Here is a 21,176-nt window from a genome sequence, read left to right as displayed (position 1 = left end):
AGAGGTAGACAGATTCTCATTAGGCAAGGGAACCAAAAAGGTCATCAAGAATAGACATGAATGTGGATTTTGAAATGTTAACAGGCCAGCTATGATCTTATTGTATTGCGAAGCACACTTGAGGGGCCAAATGGCCTATTTCTGCTCTCAATTCAAATGTTTGTTAATTTTGTATATCCTTGTGAATCAATGCGATATGCATTTAATGATCTGAGTACTTCACAGGAGCCTTGACAAACTTGACATCAACAACAAACAGCAAAATTCACAACTGATCTTGGAACTGCCAGAGGAAGTGGTAGAGGCTGGTACAATTGCAACATTTAAAAGGCATCCGGATGGGTATGTGAATAGGAAGTATTCTGGCAAATGGAACTAGATTAGGTTGGAATATCTGGTTGGCATGGATGAGTTTGGCCAAAGGGTCTGTTTCCGTGCTGTGCATCTCTATGACTCTAACATAAGGATATGGAATTGAAGATGACCAAAACAGGATAAGAGTGGGAGATTTTAGGGATAGTTTAAAGGAGAAGAGTCAAAGGGGTGAAGAGGTTATGAATTCAAGACTTTGTGCCTGAGTATTCAAAAGAACAATCGTTATTGGAAGCGCAACTAAAATAGATGAAGTGATAGAAATGGAGAAGAGCACATAATCGGAGGATTGTAGGGCCGAATGATGTTAGACAGAGGAAGGCCATGGAAATGAATGATTATGAAAACAAGGAATGGACAATCTCAACATTTTATAATCAGGAGTCAATAAGAGAGAGTGAATTCAGTGGTGTGGGTGAAGGGAAGGTTGAAAGATGTGGAAATCTGGGCTGAAAATGTGTTGCTGGTCAAAGCACAGCAGGCCAGGCAGCATCTCAGGAATAGGGAATTCGACGTTTCGAGCATAAGCCCTTCATCAGGAATGGATTCCTGATGAAGGGCTTATGCTCGAAACGTCGAATTCCCTATTCCTGAGATGCTGCCTGGCCTGCTGTGCTTTGACCAGCAACACATTTTCAGCTGTGATCTCCAGCATCTGCTATGAATGGGAAGGAAGAGCCTTAAATGAAATAATTTTGGAACTGATTGAATAACCATTTTAATACCTAGACTGAATTACAGGGAAAAGGCAGGAAATGTGCATCCAATCAGGATTCACAGAAAACTGGTGGAAACACAATTGGCCAAATGGCCTCATTTTTTACTCTAAGATGTAGAAATCTGCCAAGCCCATCTGGCACACATGTAACTCCAGAAAAACAGCACGTGATTGAATCTTAAATGGCCTTCCAAATCACTCAGTTCACATGCATTTAGGTATGGGCAACAAATGCTGACCCAGACAGTGATAACTCAATCCACAAAAGAATAAAGAAAGAAAATTACAGGGTCTTTGTTTTAAACTTAGAGAATGGCACTGCAACAAAACTACATCAATAAAAAGTGCTGGGAAATTCAATTACTCGTCAGTCAGACAATGCACAGGACGAATGTTTTAAGGGTTAATCATTTTAAGTGCATATTATATACCTAAACTAGATAATCCACTTCATCCTGATTCCCGTTCGAATAAATTTGAAATTGCATCACCACCAGTCACCAGCTAATTAAATTTAATAACTACATCTTTCTAATCACCTAGCCTTCACCGCATAGTTTAAATTTGCTTTTTTTAAAAAAAACTTGGCACATAGTTGGCACAAACTTCAGAAGATATGGTCATTCCAGATGCCTGTATTTTCCAGAAGTGGTCATGCACAACAAGAATGTACACTTTAATGCTACAGTTAGAAGCTAGATTAGAAAACAATGCAAACAGCGTATAAATGTTCTTAAAGAAACTGCAAGTGTTGGAAATCAGAAACAAAAGTTGGAAGAAAAAAATCTGGCAACGTATGTGGAGAGAAAGCAGAGTTAACATTGCAGGTCCAGTGTCCTTCCTTCAGAATAAGTTGCTGAGTTTTTCCAGCAATTTGTTTTTGTTATAATTTTTTTCAGTATTAATTTTCTAGGACTGAATATAGATTAACATTGCTTTCTCTAGTTGATGTAAAAGACAATCATCCCTGTATGTAAGCAGACCAATGCTCAAAAAAAAAACTTCAAGCTGAGCAAATGATAAAAATTACCAGGATCATAACACAAACTCCACTTTTTCCAATCAACTGTTTCAGACTGAACTAGTTTATGCAAAACATTCAAAAGCCCATCAAATCCCAGACCCACACTGACTACATTAAAAAGCTTGCCCATTTCCAACTTCAAAATATTGCTCAACTTACCTTGGCTGAACCACCACCATCACCTAAATTCCTGTCCATATCAGTCTTCCCTAGGTTCAACTATCCCAACACTCACCTGCCTGGTTTCTCATTTATGAAAACAAATTCGTCTGAATTCTGTTGCCCTTCACTTATCCTGCATTAAGTGCTGTTCAACCCATTTCTACTGTTCTATAAAGACTCTCCCTCAGTCAAAGCCCAAACCACACAATGACTCAAAATAAAAAAAATTCTCTTCATGACCTCACTCCTCCAATCCTGAACTCATAAGTTTTAGTTCTAGTGCAGTCATTTTGAGTTCAAAATTGTAGAGATGCAAAACACAGAAACAGACCTCTTGGTCCAACTTGTCCATGCTGACCAGATATCCCAAGTTAATTTAGCCAGCATTTGGCCCATATCCCTCTAAACCCTTCCTATTTACGTACCCATCCAGATGCCTTTTAAATGTTGCAATTGTACGAGCCTCCACCATTTCCTCTCCTACAGATTTGCACATTTGACAAGTAACTGATTAGTACACTATGAATGGGAAGGAAGAGCCTTAAATGAAATAATTTTGGAACTGATTGAATAACCATTTTAATACCTAGACTGAATTACAGGGAAAAGGCAGGAAATGTGCATCTAATCAGGATTCACAGAAAACTGGTGGAAACACAATTGGCCAAATGGCCTCCTTCTGTGCTATAACAATTCTGTGATTAGAGAACTGTGGCAAGTAAAGTATACACAGAATTCAACAGTACAATTAATTTTGGCATTATTCTGATGTGTTACATTATTGTAGGCAAAGTTCATTTACAGCAATGCACTTTTATGCGATACCCAAAATTGAACACAAGTACTGGAGAAGGTGCAGAGACTATGATGACTGATCCAATATAAAAGGTGACAAGAGCAAGAAGCTCAAACACTGGAGCCCAGGTTATTTCAGTTATCTTAAAATATTCTTTGGTAAATACGCACTAAGTCTTGAAACTAAAACTTAAAACTATTTGGGTTTATCTATCCCTATGATTTATATTTGTTGATTCAGTTGTCACTTGAGTGACAATGTAATAAAACCAAAGAGCTTATATAATGTTTTGGAAGGTCATGATTCAAAATAAAAATATATATTGACAAGTACTTCCAGGTACCAGTAATGACTAAAGCGATTTCACAAAAGATAGTTCAGTACAGTCAAAGGGAATATATTTTTCAGAATGAAGAGGAGTTATACCAGACTTTAAGTGTTAACTTTTTGTCTCCACAGAAACTACCAGACCTGCTAATTTCTACAGCAGTGTGTTTGCTTCAGACTTCTAGCATCCACATCATTTTGTTTTTAATAAGAGGTTAGAGTGATTTGTTAAATGAGCAATTTGAAAATATTTCAATTGTGTGCCTCACCTCAGATCAGTGTACTGGAAACCGATTTATAATGAATAAAAATTGCAATCAGGTATTATAATGCACTAAAGTTATAAAAAATACACATTCTAAGGATTATTTTTGGCAATCGCTCACATTTCATAAGATAATGTAACAAATAAATACCTTCCATTGGTACCTTTAATGTGTTACATGAGTTCCAGAAAAAATGGATATTACTATTTTATTGGATATTACTGAGGCATGCAGTTTTGGGCAGGGAAAGAACAGAGCACTAATCCTCACAAGCAACATGTAAGTTATCATGCACCAAAACAATGTTGCAAATATTTTCAAACATTAACATATACATGCAGGCAGAGATAGTACAGACATTTCCAACACAAATTATCCGGTCCTTCTGTCCAATGCTGAAATGGAATAAAGCTACAGAAATTTAATAAGCATATACAATAATACTTAAGAACTACTTTTATTTTGTACGGTTGTTACATTCGCCATATCTTTTAAAAGCCAGGAAAAACAAAACAGCTGAGCAGAACAACTAGCAGGCAGTTTAGGAACTGGTGACAGACATTGTGCATGACTACCTTAATAGTTTACTAACGTAAGTTATAATATGTTCTCTTAACAGTTTCATGCTAGAGTTTCAAGGTTCAATCTTTCACTTAGAATTCAGGCAGACTGTGCCCAATACCGATTTCTAACAGAAAGTACACTTAACCACGTATTTTAAATGGAGAACAGAAATAACTTACTGAGTGGCAAAATGTGGTTGTTACTTCCTGCTCAAAAGCCGTAAAATCCTACTTGCATTTCCTTAGAGTCTCCCCTCAAAAAACAAAAGGAGGATTCACATTTTCCCCCCCCAAATGCTTTTTGCTTTGACAAGTTAGACACAATGTGGTTTTCAAAAAAATCATAAATTATGTATGCACAGAAACATATGAAAACCTCATCAGGCAAGCCAGCCAAAGCTGACAGAAACACACCATACAGCTGCACAAAAGTTCTTTCCTTGTCTCAACTTATCTGAATGCTTCGGACTTTCCCCTTACTTCTCAAGAGAATGCCCAAACGATGTACTTCCTGCAAGTCAATGTTTGCAAAGGCAAAGTCTGTATCCAATTAGCAATTCTAAATGACAACTTAGAGAGAGAGAGAAAAAAAAGAGGCCGCCTCTGTGGGGAACTGAACAGCCATTCAGTTGGCTGTAGAACAAATCTATTAGGTCTGGTTGCTCTGGGCTAAATGACAGCACCTAGAGCAGTCCAACCCTTTTCAACAGAACAGAATGTTATTCATTTTAGTACAAGTTCTGAAGTGCGTCGTTCAACAAACCCATTTCTCAAACACTGATATAGGGAGGACAATGAACAGAACTTCACATAAGTTGAGCCTATCAAACTCATTCGTTAAAACGAAACCCTGGATTTAATCAACTACTAAACTAGTGGAGAAAGTGCATTTAGAGGCAATTAGAAATGGAATTATTTTTATTTGGAACATACAATTTCCTTACATATTGTGACATGGATTGCCGATCCCTTTTGAGAAGTGCTTAGGAGTAACAGGTGCGACAATTCCCCTCACAGCAAATAATCGATTCAACAGCACAAATGGCAATACTCTTGTAATCTCAAGATGAGTAGTATGAAAGTTGTGAAGCAAGACTTCCATTGCTGTGCAGTAGATTAGATTTAGATTAGACTTACAGTGTGGAAACAGGCCCTTCGGCCCAACAAGTCCACTCCGACCCGCCGAAGCGCAACCCACCCATACCCCTACATTTACCCCTTACCTAACACTATGGGCAATTTAGCTTGGCCAATTCACCTGACCCGCACATCTTTGTGACTGTGGGAGGAAACCGGAGCACCCGGAGGAAACCCACGCAGACACGGGGAGAACGTGCAAACTCCACACAGTCAGTCGCCTGAGTCGGGAATTGAACCCGGGTCTACAGGCGCTGTGAGGCAGCAGTGCTAACCACTGTGCCACCGTGCCGCCCACAAAAGATTAGATTAGATTACTTACAGTGTGGAAACAGGCCCTTCGGCCCAACAAGTCCACACCGACCCGCTGAAGCGAAACCTTCCCTTACCTAACACTACGGGCAATTTAGCATGGCCAATTCACCTGACCAGCCCATCTTTGGACTGTGGGAGGAAACTGGAGCACCCGGAGGAAACCCACGCAGACACGGGGAGAACATGCAAACTCCACACAGTCAGTTGCCTGAGTCGGGAATTGAACCCAGGTCTCTGGTGCTGTGAGGCAGCAGTGCTAACCACTGTGCCACCGTGCCGCCACTTCTGCAATACCTCAGGGTAGTACCAACAGATCACCAAACAAAAACTCAGCAGGTAAGCTCATTCAAAAAATTATTACAATAAATAAGTTTTCCCAGTGTCAGTTATCACGCTGTTCTTGGGAAAGCAAATTAAAAAACCATTCGACCTTGGGTGGGTGGGGGAACTCCTTGAATTTCAACAATCCTATTGTCAGCAAACTGCAAAGTAGAACGTAACTATTTTTCCTTTTAGGGCTTTATTTTGCAACAGAACATGAGCAGCACAATTAAATATCCATTAATCTCCATTCGGATGCTTCAAATTATTTCTTTACATTGTGTAATAGAACTTCAGAAACACATTCATGGCTGCAATCCTCAGACTGGTTCACATGTTTCTCTTTCACTCCACCTGGTGGCTCTATTGAGAAATGTCAAAGCTAACCGAAACAGCAAGAGCATCTTTCCTACATAAGATCACTGCACACAACGGCAATAAGTTCACCCTTGTTTTCATTTGCAGACATACACAGGAATAATGGACAGTGAGTTCAACAGAAAGACTTGTAACCTATTTGTGCCTGATTAGGGAAGTCGTGGTTTTTGGAAAAGAAATGTAAAAGGAAAAAAAAATGAGTTCTATACAAAATAAATCACAGCTTCAATACAGTGGTGAGCAATTTGATAAAAACCTACGAAGGAAGCTCCATTTCTTTGGGCTGACAATAAGAAATTGCATAAATACAAATGCAATATGCTTTCATGAATGTTATCACAAAGACACACGACAGAATCAAATACATAGCCATAAAGCTATCAAACTGTGAACATCCTTTAAGAAACTAGTCTTTCTTATCCGTTCAATCCCACATCAACTTGATGGACTCTCAACTGCCCCATCACGCAGCTTCACAAAAAATGCTACAGCTCAAGATGGGAACTTGGAACACCTCACCAGCAACATTCATACCCAAAGAACTAGTAATTTTTTAAAACCTGCACCAGAGTACCAGGACATGTTTTAGATTGCCTGTGGTTCAGTACGCACTAACATTTGCAAAACCCCATGTAAAGTTAATTCTACATTTTAATTTTCTTCAATTCAAGACAAATTCCCCTTGAATTATATGACTGAGCACTTCAAAAAAAAATCCACAAATGTGTGATAACCAGTCAAGGTACCACTTTTAGAGAGCCGATACAAAATATAATCAGCATTATTTTCCTGGCAGCCAGGGAAAGCTCATATGTCTTTATACATAAAAAGTGCTTACACACACGCAAAGATATATAATAAGCATATGATTGGTTCAAGTACCATGGTAAAGAAATGCTATTTTAAATTATGACACCTCATCAATTGTTATATAGCTTCTGTAAGTAAACCAGATATGGTCAGTGTGCTCTTGGTTGAAAGCAATAATGGTTTAATTGCTCACAGCAATAAATGTAGAGTGGGATAAACAAAATTACTTGCACGCTTCATTTGTGCATTTGTATGGAATTCAAGTTTTTGAAAAAAGGAATGTAAAGTACATAAAAATAGAGCAAATATTACAAGAATCTGAATGTAGCAATCTCAAGCACCTGTCAATACGTAAAAATTGCCACCACCTACTGCAACATAAATTAAGACAGATCCAGGACAGTTACATAAAACATGCATATTCCTTTTAGTGCTTAACTATTCAATTGAAAGTATCACAACTACAAATCAAGTCTCTTCAGGGAGGCTCATGAACAAAATTTGTATAGGCTTGTGAATAGTCCATTTTCAGTTTGAATATGGCAACTTGAAATTATGCTAATGCAAAGCTTTAGTCTTAGACGCAATGAAAGTTAGATGATTGAAAAAGTATTGCAGTTATTCAAGTATAAGTGGTAAGATTATCAGTTAAAATATCTCTACAATAATTAAAAGTTGGTTCAGGATAACATAAAAATGAAGGTAAGATCTTTGCATGCCTATCACTTCCCAAAGTGAAGAGAAGGATCAACTTTTGAGTTTCAATCAGCTATGACTGCTGCTGTACCCGAATGGTTAGTGTCTGCCTGTACAGACCAGCATAGCAGGATTTGACAACGTGGAGTGTGAGAGATGTTTTTTTTTCCTCACTAGTTCTATTACATGGTACTTGCAGGTTCTCTGGTCACATTTGGCCAAGTGAAGGATGATGCATTGCAATCAACTCATGTTCTTTTTGGATGAGAACCCTGTCTTATTAAGTTTCTCGGATTTCTGAGAAGGGGTTCTGTACTAAATGGATTTCGCAACCTGTTTTTAATTACCTCCATTCCCTCTAATTTTTTTTCTATCATTGTGTAGCATTTCTGGGTCTGTGTGCTGCAACAAGTTCTAGGACCAAAAGTCAATGTACCCCCATGCCAATTGGTGATCATGGCCCCTGCAAACGGCTGTTCAACCATACAGCTTACAGGGGACTTTAATTATCACATCCAAAGCAAAATAGTTGTTAATTTACAATGTAGTGCTGTTCCATCAGGTAAAGTTAATAACATTGAAGTCATTTTGGTATCTTGTTCTTCCAAAGGCATAAAATTCTCATACCCTTACAAGATCCCATTTTGTTGGCAGGGGGTTACTCAAACTCTAAGTATCTCCCTTGATTGATGTTGAGATGACAATTGGCTTTGAAACAGTCTAATGCAACAGATGGTTGTCTGCTCTGACTTCTAACTTGAAAGGATTTTCAAAACTTAAATTAGAGGTTTTCTTTCCAAAATAATAAGTGTTCAGAACATTTCTTTTACAAGTCTACTGTATCAGAACTGCATGGCTGTGACAGGAAGAGATTTTATTATATAGAATACAGGCAGGCAAATACAGGTACATTACATAAAGTGTTGAGGGACTCATTTGTATGAGCACTCGTAACACCCTTGGCAAGTTATGTTTCCTTACCACACCCAACTGACATGACGACTTGAACTTGTGCAGTTTTCATCACTTAACAGGGAGTGGCCAGTTTCACTCAGAAATAAGCTCTTTTGCATGTAACCATGACATTCAATATGCTAGCCATAAGAAATAAATAGAAAACAATGGCAAGGTGAGAGAAACTCCCTCCGCGGAGTGAAAACTTACAAAATGAGATCATAAGCAAGTAACCAAAAACAAATATTCAAAAGCAGTATTCAATAAAAATATAATACAAAAACTAATCAAACATTTTATAGATTTACTAAATCCAATTTCATTTGCTTATTTCCTTTTCTTCGAGTTATTCTAACTTAGTAGATTGTTTGCTGCAGCATCTCGGAGCTTGGATCTGTCCACAGACTGCTTTCAATGCTTATTCTAGAATGTTTCACCAGCTGTGCGCTGCTCAAATCTTTTGTTGAGGTCCCCTACACTGTATTGTAGGAATTTCACGGACCTGTGAGAAATCACAGGATACAGTTGGTTCTGCTATAACACTGTATTTGCATTCTTGTGATATCCCATGTTAAGAAAAGCTTGCAATAGCAGCACACTTTAAATTAATGGGGCGGAATTGTATTATAACCAATATATTCCTTACAAGTTCACAATTTAGAAACACTGACCCCAAGGTGTCAACTGTGTCGCAGCGAATTTGGATTAAATGAAACGTTTTATAGCAGCACAACCTGCAACAGGTTTTGAAGCAAGATAGAGAATACTAGGAGAACTTTATAACTGACAGCAGTGGAAACTGGGTTTCTTCAAATATCTGAAAAGGAAGCAAGAAGCAACCGCAAACCTTGGCCCCTTAGAGAATGAGGCTGAGGAAAGTATGATAGGAAATCAGGAAATAGCAGAAGAGTCGAATAAACACTTTGCAGTTTTCACAGTAGAAGACACTAACAGAATTTAAAATAAAAATACTAAATAACCAAGTGGCTGAGGTGAAATAAACATAACTATACCACTGGAGAAAAAGTACAGGTACCACCAGAACTAACGGGCAAGTCCCTTGGACCTGATGGGCTGCATACTAGAATTTTAAAAGGAAGTTGCTACAAGATAGAAGATGCACTGGAAGCAATCTTCCAAAAAAATGCTTAGATTTTGGAAAAGTCCCAAAGGACATTGGAAAACTGCCAATGTAACACTCTTATTCAAGAAGGGAGACACACAAAATACTGTAAAGGTAACAATAGATCAGTTAGCATAACATCTGTAATTGGGAAAACTGGAGTTATTCCAAAGGCTGTAATAACTCAGCATTCAGAAACACATGATCAAGGAGAGCCAGCATTGGTGCATGAAGGGGAAAAATTGTGACCGATTTATTTCAGTTCTTTGACGAGATAATAAGGGTATAATCCACTTCTCCTCATACATCTTAAAGTCTCAGGAATCCAGAAATATTGATCACTGTAGGTCAGCATGTTTGACATAGTTTTAGGAGCAATCAGAAAAATGCCATGTTCCAACACAGTGACTACAGGATTCTGGTGTCCACTGTGATTTTGGAATTTACAATCATTGCAAGTGCCCTTTGCAACAAACCAAATCTCATTTATTTGAAGGAATATGCACCAAAATTGAATGAATAATTGACTATTCTCAAATGGACTCCACATCCCCCCAGTCCAGGAACTCCCCACCGACATCCTGGACACCACCCACATCCTCCACCTCCTCCATGATTTTTGTTCCCTTGGCTCCCAACATCTCACCTTCACCATAGACATCCAGTTCCTATACATATCTATTCACCAGGACAAAGGCCTCAAAGCCCTGCGTTTCTTCCTCTCCCTGTCATCTCCACCAGTACCCTTCCACTCACATTCATTCATTTGGCTGAACTGATCCTCACCCTCAGTAATTTCTCCTTCGAATCTTTCCACTTCCTCCAGACCTAAGGGTTAGTTATGGGCACCTGCAAAGGCCCCAGCTACGCCCGTCTCTTCATTGGGTATGTAGAACAGTCCAACTTCTGCAGCTACGCTGGCATCATTCGACACTTTTTCTTCAGCTACATCAATGACTGTATCGGCTCCAACTCGTGCTCCCATGAAGTTGAACGGGTCATCAACTTCACTAAAACGTTCCACCATGACCTTAATTTCATCTGGACCATCTCAGACACCTCCCTCCCTTCCTGGATCTCTCCATCCCCATTTACGGTGACAGACTCAACAAGGCCATCTACTACAAACCCGGAGAAAGTGAGGACTGCAGATACTGGAGGTCAGAGTCGAAAGTGTAGTGCTGGAAAAACACAGGTGGTCAGGCAACTTCCAAGGAGCTGGGGAATCAGCATTTCGGGCAGAAGTCTTCACCAGAATTCCTGATGAAGGGCTTATCCTCAAAATATTGATTCTCCAGCTCCTTGGATACTGCCTGATTTGCTGTACTTTTTCAGCACTACGCTATCTACTACAAACCCACCGACCCCCGGAGCTACCTGGACTACACCTCCTCCCACCCTGCCTCCTGTAAAAACGCTATCCCTCATTCCCCAATTCCTCCGCCTCTGCTCCCATGAGGATCAGTTCCACCACAGAACATACCGGATGACCTGCTTATTCAAAGACTACAATTTCCTCTCCCGCATGGTTGATGATGTCCTCCAGCAGATCTCATCCACTTCCCGCTGTTATGAAGTGTAGAAGTGTACTGGACCTTTATAAGAGAGTTAAAAACTAGCAGAACTACCTGACACAGCACCAAGGTTCTGAATAAGACAAAAATGTAACACTTGGTCAAAACAGCTAGATTAACTGGGTTGCCTGGAGACAAAACAAATTCAAATTCGGCCAATCGGTTTAAATTTACATCACCCCCCCAAAAAATCTTAAAAGCCAATGATATAATCCAATCCTTTGGGGGTATAAGACTAGGAAAACCTGAACACTTGAGAAAGAACTGCCAAACCACCAGCATGCACACTGCCTGTAAACAGCTCTCTTAAAAAAAAAGTACCTTTATCGATCAGTGACCTGTGAAACAGAAATCCCTAAGAAGAAGAAAAGATGACAAAGGAAGATATTCGACAGCTAGCTGGTTTTGAAATTTTTTTTGGGTAAATCTTAAATCAGGGGTTTTATCAGACTAGTATTGGAGAAGAGGAAGGTAAAGGATAGGTTAGAGAAAGAAGTTGTAAATAGTGGTCAGTTAATTATTCTCTGTTATACTTTAAATTATTACGCTATTTTCATGTAGCACGGGATCACATGAGAACAGACTGTACATCAAACATGTTGACCCACAGTGACCCAAATAATTTCTTAGCTAAAAGCAATGAATTGTAACTTCAGTTATCTAGAACCAATTGAGAAGTCATACAGAATTCGAAATGTGACTGCTTCTCTCTACAGATGCTGCCAGACTCTAGTTTTTCCAACATTTTCTGTTTTTATTTCAGTTTTTCCAACATCTGTAGTATTTAGTCTTAACCTAGAACTAAAATCTTTATTAACCTAGTTACATTGCTAGTCATGGGCGACACGGTGGCACAGTGGTTAGCACTGCTGCCTCACAGCACCAGATACCCGGGTTCGATTCCTGCCTCTAGGCGACTGACTGTGTGGAGTTTGCACATTCTCCCCGTATCTGCGTGGGTTTCTTCCGGGTGCTCTGGTTTCCTCCCACAGTCCAAAGATGTGCAGGTCAGGTGAATTGGCCATGATAAATTGCCTGTAGTGTTAGGTGCAGGGGTACGGGTGGGTTGCACTTCGGCGGGTTGGTGTGGGCTTGTTGGTCCAAAGGGCCTGTTTCCACACTAAGTAATCTAATATCTAATTACCTGCCCTGTCCCTGATTTTGATATATTCTTCAACTTGGCAAATGTCTATTGTTATACAAATTTCTGATTATATTAAATCTGAATACCCACAAGACAAAAGGTCCTCCATCAACTTGGCTTGGCATTGTAGAGTGAACCCCCTGACCAAAGTCCAAAGGGAGGCCATAGAGAACATTAACCACTTCCAATACCTCATGAGAGCCCTGTCAGCCAAAGCAGCAATTGATCCAGCATCACCTCCAGTGTGCTAGCTCACCCTTTGACTGTCTGAGGAAGAGAGTGCTCAAGAACAACAATTGCTGATCTGACACCAAAATCAGTTGAGAGATCCATGGTGGCCCGCCCTCCAGTTTGGCTCGGAGACATAGACTGTCCACAGCAGACACCTAAAAGACACTGGATAACTCTGCCTGCGCAAAACCCTGCAAATATGGTGGGATGAAAGATGCACCAACACCAGCATCCTCAACCAGGCTAACATTCCCACCATCGAGGCACCGACTCCCCTTGATCGGCCATGATAGATGGGGCACGTTGTCCGCATGACTGACAAGACACCCAAGTAGGTGCTCTACACCCAGCTTCAAAACAGAAGGTCAGCCTCAGAAGAAGCGCTTCAGGGAAACCCTGCAGGCCTCACTGTTGAAGTACCGCATTGCCACAGACACCTGGGAACCACTATCCCAAAATTGTCATAAGTGGAGGAGGAGCATCTGGGAAAGCGTCGAGCACCTAAGAGACCTGTTGCCAGGAAACAGTAGAAGCCCAGCGAAAACATCACAAGGAGCGTGCTACCCACACTAATGCCCCAAACACCCCTTCCCCTGACCGCTATCTGCCCCAAGTGCAACAGAGCCTGTAGAAGGCCCATTGGTCTGTACAGCCATCCTTATCTGTGAGGAGCCACCAATGACAATATTAATCAAATACAATAGCACAAGTGCAACATTTACATTCCCTCACATTGTTAGCGAGGCGACATAAACCACCACATATCAAAGGTTGAAAAACAAAACAAGGAGAACACCTGGAAAATTAGGACCTGCAAAACTACTGAGAACTTCTGAAAATAACTGCTCATGACTAAGTGCCAAATGCTTACAGGTGAAAAGAGAAAAACCAAATACCTCAAAATAAAAAAAAAATCAATAATGGCTCTTTTATCTTTGTCTGCTCGAGCTCTGATTATAAAATAATTCATTTTCTCAATAGGAAAAACAGAATGGAAAATTTTGTTTCAATGAGCATAACCTCTTAATAATGATATTTAAGAGTCAAAAGCCATCAGTTTTAATAAAACACAGCTGAATTAGTTATAATGTATTTTGTAAGAACTTTGTTCCTTCCAGAATTTGAAATCAAAATAAGAAATTCTACAACTTTGTGACTTGGTAAAATATATTGTTAATAGGTAACTGTTAGACCAAGGGTCCAAAGTTATTTCTTTTGCAAACCCATTCCTTCCTCTGTTTGTCTGTGAGGCACATACATTGTGAACAAATATTGCCATTCAGAAGTCAAAAAATTATTTGTTAAACAATTAGTTTATTATTTGCTGTACAAAGTTAAACAGAGGCATTTTTGTAATTGTTAGTATTTTTTTTAAATGAGATTCCCTATAGTATGGAAACAGGCCATTTGGCCCAATAAGTCCATACTGACCCTCTGAACAGTAACCCACCCAGACCCATTCCCCTACCCTAATTTAGCCCTGACTAATGCACTTAACACTATGGGTAATTTAGCATGGCCAATTCATCTGACCTGCACATACTTCTGGTGTTTATTTTCTAAGAACCAACATTCCATTGCTGGAACTAAACATTTGCTTACCTCCACTGGGGCTTATGATATTTACCAACACGCACAGTTTCTCAACTTCAAAAGAAATCAACAACACGTATGCAATTAAACAGATTACAATAATGAAGTCCACTTATCTGATCTTTGTATCAAATAATGAAGTACTTTAATTATAATTCAGCTCAATATTGCTTCTGTAATTATGGTGCTTTAAACAACAGCACTCCCAAACATAACATAACCAGTCTAACTTGCACTTAACTAAACAATTAGGACTGGCTGTTGTTGAGTGATTGTCACGGGAGGAGTCAAGCATCTAACAAAGCCAAACATCTTGCAAAGTTTGTCCAAATATACTTTTGATTGTATAGTTCCTTTTGTACTTAAAAAAAGTTGCTTACTTTCAGTGGTACTTAATAACTTGTGCGACAGGACATATACACTTATTGGTAAGGTTGCAGGTAGATAGGATTGTGAAGAAGGCACTTGGTATGCTTTCCTTTATTGGTCAGAGTATTGAGTACAGGAGTTGGGAGGTCATGTTGCGGCTGTACAGGACATTGGTTAGGCCGCTGTTGGAATACTGTGTTCAATTCTGGTCTCCTACCAGAAAGATGTTGTGAAACTTGAAAGGGTTCAGAAAAGATTTACAAGGATGTTGCCAGGTTTGAAGGATTTGAGCTATAGGGAAAGGCTGAACAGGCTGGAATAGTTTTCCCTGGAGTGTCGGAGGCTGAGGGGTGACCTTATAGAGGCTTAAAAAATGAGGGGTACGGATAGGGTAAATAGGCAAAGTCTTTTCCCTGGAGTCGGGGAGTCCAGAACTAGAGAGGGCATAGGTTTAGGGAGAGAGGAGAAAGATATAAGAGTGTCCTAAGGGGCAATTTTTTCACGCAGAGGGTGGTACGTGTATGGAATGAGCTGCCAGAGGAAGTGGTGGAGGCTAGTACAATTGCAGCATTTAAGAGGCACTTGGATGGGGATATGAATAGGAAGGGTTTGGAAGGATATGGGCCAGGTGCTGGCAGGTGGGACTAGATTGGGTTGGGATATCTGGTCGGCATGGATGGGTTGGACCAAAGGGTCTGTTTCCATGCTGTACATGTCTATGACTCAATAACCTTTCTTTCTTCAAAAGAGTTAACCTGAAACTTCTGAGGATGGTTTGTTAAAACATAGTTGTGCCAGAAATAATGGAAGTTTTAAAATGTGATCAAATTGTCTGCACATTCCCTCGCTCAAAAATCTCTTGTCCATTTACTCCACTTTACCTTCAAAACAGATTTGGTCTTGACATCCCACATGCAATAACAGAAAAGGTTGACTAATACAATACAATTATTTTGTGAACTTTAAAAAGATAATGGTTAGGTCATTAGAAATAAAAGTAAATATAGCAGATGCTGCAATTCTGAAAGAAACAGAATACTGGAGAATCTCAGTCGGTCGAGCAGTTTCTGTGGAGACCACAAAACAGTTAGTTTCAAGACTGGTAGGACTTCTTCAGGCCAACTGGAGTACTGTAGAGAGCTTCATATATCCCATTTCAGACATTGTGAATTGCACAAAATATACAAAAAGAAAGTGATATTTAAAACAAAATAAAGCAGAGGTGGAATTGGAAGATGAAAGTGACTAAATAAATATTCCACATCATTTATTTCTAAACAGAAGTTTAGCTTGCCATCAATTAAATGCATTCCAAACTATAATGCATGCTTATAAGGAAGGATGCGAAAACCTGATGGAGAATTGTGTTGCTCATCCTCCTTTTGGGGGCTAGCGAAGAATACTAGTACTGTGAAGTGGACACCTGTTACTTAGCTTCAGGATTAATGTAGTTGAAGAAATTTTTAAAAAAGCAGAAAGTGAGATAAAGACGATTCAATTCAGTACCTTCAAAACTATAATTCCATAATTTAATTAGATGACAAAGAATCTATTCAGCTCAGAGTAAGTCAATCAGCTCTTGCAAAAAGCAATTCAACTTGATATTTGGACCAAAGTTGGAGGAGTGCACAGTTAGTCTGTTCTCACTAGTGGGCAGGTTATAAATTAAATAAAAATTATTTGTTCCCAGAAATCAAGATGATCAATTAAATACCATATCTATAACAGGGTTTTAAAAAAGCAATTCGGTTTGTTAGTAAACAATTATGAGCTTATCATCGACACAGAATTAAACATTACTTCTGCAGAATCAGCAATATAGAAGTACAAATTCTTATCCTTCTAACTATCCCCACAGCACTCAACCATAGACAGACTCTTCAATGAAGAAGGAAAATAAAATTGATCAGAGACTGGCTTTCTGAAAACAAAAAAGTCTTTGATCAGTAGGTTATGTATGAATGCAAGTTTTAATGCATCGGTTGCTCCAGTTTCTGCTGTGCTGCTTTTCTGACACGTGGTCAAGTTATAAAGGGGAGAATGACTGCCCTTGACATCAAGGTTGCATTTGATAGTGTGCCCAAAGAGTCAAAAAGTGTAGCGCTGGAAAAACACAGCTGGTCAGGCAGCATCCGAGGAGGAGTGGAAATTCTGAGCATAAGCTATTCACCAGGAATTTTAGTGGGGTGGGTGTGGGGGTGGGGGAAGAAACTGCAATAAATGGATGAAGGGTGTTCACGACAGATCAGAGTGGAGGGTGGAGCAGATTGGTGGATGGAAATGTTGGATCTGGGATTAAAAAAGGTGGGGGTGTGGGGCGGAGAAGAGAGGAAAAAAAAAAGGAGAAAACCGATGAAATTGACATTGGGACCCTTCACCCGCACAGGATCAAAGCGGAAGATGAGGTATTTTTCCTCCAGTCGTGGGGGGGGGCGGCGGCGGCGAGTGGTGCGTAGGGTTGAAGTGACCAGCCACAGGGCGGTGGGGTGGTTTAGTGCATGCCCCAGAGATGATGTTCTCTGAAACGTTCTGCAAGTTGGCATCCTGTCTCCCGAACGTAGAGGGGACCACAGAGAGCAACAGACATAGAAGAAGTGGCGCTGGGAGGTACAAGAAGATCTCTGCCAATATGGAGGGATCCTTTGGGGCGATGGACGGAGGTGAGGGGAGAGCTATGAGCACAGGTTTTACATCTCTTGCTGTGGCAAGGAAAGGTGCTGGGAGTGGGTGGTGGTTTGGCGGTAGTGTGGACCTAATGAGGGAGTTGCTGAGGGAATGGTTGCTGCGGAATGCTGAAAAAGGGGTGGGGAGGGAAATATAACTCTGGTGGTCGGGTCTGACTAGGTGGTGGAAATGGCGGAAGAAGCTGTGCTGTATCCGGAAGTTGGTCGGATGGAAGTGCAAGAGGTGCAAAACCTGAGCCCATACCTCCCAGTCACCTCACCCAAGGCTCCAAAGGATCCTTCCAAATCCAGCAGAGATATTCCTGGAGCTCCCAACACCTCATCTACTGTGTCCGTTGCTCCCTATGTGATCTCCTCTGTATTACGGAAACAAAATGCCAACTTGCGGAACGTTTCAGAGAGCATCTCTGGGACACATGCGCTAAACAACCCCAACGCCCTGTTGCCGCTCACTTTAATTCTTCCTCCCACTTTGCCAAGGACATGGAAGTTCTGGGTTGCCTCCACCACCAAATCCTCACCACCTGATGACTGGATGAAGAATACATCTTCCCCCCCACTTATCTCTCAGCCCCCTTGCAACCACCCCCACCTCACATTCCTGATGAAGAACTTATGCATGAAACATTGACTCTCCTGCTCCTTGGTTGCTGCCTGACCGGCTGTTTTTTTTCTAGCACAACACTTTTTTTTGCCTCTGATGTCCAGCATCTGTAGTCCTCACTTTCTCCCAGTGGGACCAAACAGCCCTAACAAAACTGGAATCAATGGAAATCAGGCGCAACATTCAGCTGGTTGGAGAAATATCTAACACAAAGGAAGGTGGTTGTTGGTAATCAGGAGGGAAAAAGTGAGGACTGCAGATGTTGGAGATCAGAGCTGAAAAATGTGTTGCTGGAAAAGCGCAGCAGCTCAGGCTCATTCCTGAAGGGCTCATGCCCGAAACATTGATTCTTCTGCTCCTTGGATACTGCCTGACCTGCTGCGCTTTTCCAGCAACATATTTTCAGCTCAGTTGTTGGTAATCAATCATGTGCTGAATAGTCTAAGGCCAACCATTATCAACTTGAAATCATCTTCCCTCCATTATAAAGGTCAGCATGGATTGGGATGGGCAGAGGTAGGGGATGGGTTTGGAGGTGTTAATATCTACATGCTGCAAGACCAAGACAACAACATAGCTTGGGCAAATATGGGGCAAGTTACATTCATACTCAAAGCAATGGCAATGTTCAACAAGAGAAATTCTAACCATCATTCTTTTGATATTCAATTACATTACTGCAGCACAATTCTTCAGCTATCAACATACTAGGGTTACCGTTAATCAGAAACTCAGCTGGACTGGACTAACAATAATACTGATCAAAAGCTAGGAAATTGATGGCAAATACCTTACAGCTCATCTCCCAATAATTGGTCTACCATGTGTATGGTAGAAGTCAGGAACATGATAGAAAACACGCCACTTGCCTGGATGAGTGCTAATCCAACAATATTCAAGAAGCTTGAGACAAAAAATAGCTCACTTGATTTGTACCCCGACCACTACCTTCAATATTCATTCCCTTCATTAATGTACAGTGGCAGTAGTGTGCACCATCTACAATTGCACTGCAGAAATTCATTAAGACCCTTCCAACAGCACCTTCCAAACCTGTAAACTCAATACTGAAAGGACAAAGGTCAGGAGATGCATGGGATTACTACTACTTGAAAGCTACCAGACTTGAAACAACATAGCCATTTCTAGATTTCACTTTGAACTGATGCAGAAGGCTTTCTTTTCAGAAATGAGAGACCCCAGCTGAGTAGTTAGTTCTTAGCAGGCTTTCCTCCAACTCAGTTCGATAAAACAAAACCTCTCCGTGCCAGGGTCTATAGGACAGCAAACGATTTCTTGGAAATTTTGTTTAAAATTAAAAACAATTCCAATGAACTTTCAATTGCCTCTTTTAAAGATAAGTAGGTATGTACATAAAACTCATACCTTTTGAAGAATTTTGGAAAAAGGAATGTCCTTCACGAATATTAACAATACTACTAAAATAAGGTGTCTTTGTAAAACTACTTAGAGATGTACAGCACGGTAACAGACTCTTTGGTCCAACTCGTCCATGCCAACTAGATAACCTAACCTAATCTAGTCCTATTTGCCAGCCCTTGGCCCATACCCCTCTAAACTGTTCCTATTTATATAGCCATTCAGATTCCTTTTCAATGTTGCAATTGTACTAGCCTTCACCACTTCCTCTAGCAGCTAACTCCATACATGCACACCCTCTGCGTGAATGTTGCCCCTCAGGTCTCTCTTAAATCTTTCCCCTCTCACCCTAAACCCATGCCCTCTAGTTCTGGACTCCCCCACCCCAGGGAAAAGACCTTGGCTATTCACCCTACCCATGCCCCTCATCATTTTATAAACCTCTAAGGTCACCCCTTCAGCTTCCAAAGATCCAGATTAAAAAGCCCTAGCCTATTCAGCCTCTCCCTATAATTCAAAAGCTCCAATCCCAATAACATCTTTGTAAATATCTTTTCTGCACCCTCTCAAGTTTAACATCTTTCCTATAAAAGGGTGACCAGAACTGTATGCAGTGTTCTATAAACAGCCTCAAAATGTCCTGTACAACCACATGACATCCCAAATCCTACTCTCCATGTTCTAACCAATGAAGGCAAGCCTACCAAACACACTTCTTCACTGACCTGTCCCTCTGTAACTTTACTTTCAAGTAACTATGCACTTGCACCCACAGGCCTCTTTGTTTGGCAACACTCCCTAGTGTTCTTCCATTAACTGTATAAGTTCTGCTCTGGTTTGTCTTAACAAAATGTAATACCTCATGTTTATCTAAATTAAACTTTATCTGCCACTCCTTGGCCCACTAGTCAATCTGATCAATTAGGGGAAGTCAGGACTGCAGACGCTGGAGATCAGAGTCAAGAGTGAGGTGCTGGAAAAGCACGGCAGGTCAGGCAGCATTCGGATGCTGTGCTTTTCCAGCACCTCACTCTTGACATCTGATCAATTATACTATTTTACTTTTGTCGTAAAATCTCCCACTAACTGATATTTAGGTATGGGGCAGTTGAAAACTTCAATTTATCAATTTTCTTTTCATCCATTTTGGCAGCAAAGTATCTTGCTGTAGCTCCAATTTAAATGGCAAACATGAACTAGTTTGTTTACTTGTTCATGTCACAGGCAGCCAAAAACACCTTGATCACCAATTCCCTAATGATTGTTGCTTCTGCCTCTGCATGGAATGTAACTTTTTTTTTAAAAGCATTAAATAACCTACAAAAAGATAGCTGATTGAATATATAACATTAAACCATGAATGGATTCAAAACTTTGTAATATTTTTCCTCAATCTGAGCTTTACATTTTCTTTCAGACTACTTTAGTACAGTATATAGATACATAAGTATGATGGCAAACAGACAGGCCCACAGATTGAAAAATTACTGCATTTTTAAAAAGAGAATACTGCTAAACTGCTGGAAATTCTACCAGTTTAAAAGTGAACAACAATGATCATCCTTAGTTTGATTTCCACCTGTCAGCTGCAGTTTTGTGATTTTCAATCCCAGAACAGATTCTTCTGGGAAACTA

General features: G+C 40.3%; 1 protein-coding gene across 8 annotated transcripts in view; it reads right to left on the bottom strand.

Annotated features, from left to right (window-relative positions):
* The window catches only part of LOC132815078 (protein tyrosine phosphatase type IVA 3-like), a 155,325-nt gene that overhangs the window by 90,565 nt on the left and 43,584 nt on the right, over positions 1 to 21,176 (bottom strand). The window contains exon 1 of one of the 8 annotated variants that reach the window (XM_060823797.1): positions 4,709 to 4,845. The exons of 5 other annotated variants lie outside the window; for them this stretch is intronic. Coding sequence is in view for 1 of the 3 variants with exons in the window: in XM_060823804.1 (XP_060679787.1) it covers positions 2,350 to 2,365 (16 nt within the window). In the remaining 2 variants the exon portion in view is untranslated. 2 more of the 8 variants (XM_060823795.1, XM_060823804.1) reach the window with 2 other exon arrangements.

The sequence above is a fragment of the Hemiscyllium ocellatum genome, chromosome 4 (genome assembly GCF_020745735.1).
Source record: "Hemiscyllium ocellatum isolate sHemOce1 chromosome 4, sHemOce1.pat.X.cur, whole genome shotgun sequence".
In the NCBI taxonomy this organism is placed as follows: domain Eukaryota; kingdom Metazoa; phylum Chordata; class Chondrichthyes; order Orectolobiformes; family Hemiscylliidae; genus Hemiscyllium; species Hemiscyllium ocellatum.
This window is presented reverse-complemented; position numbering and strand designations above follow the sequence as displayed.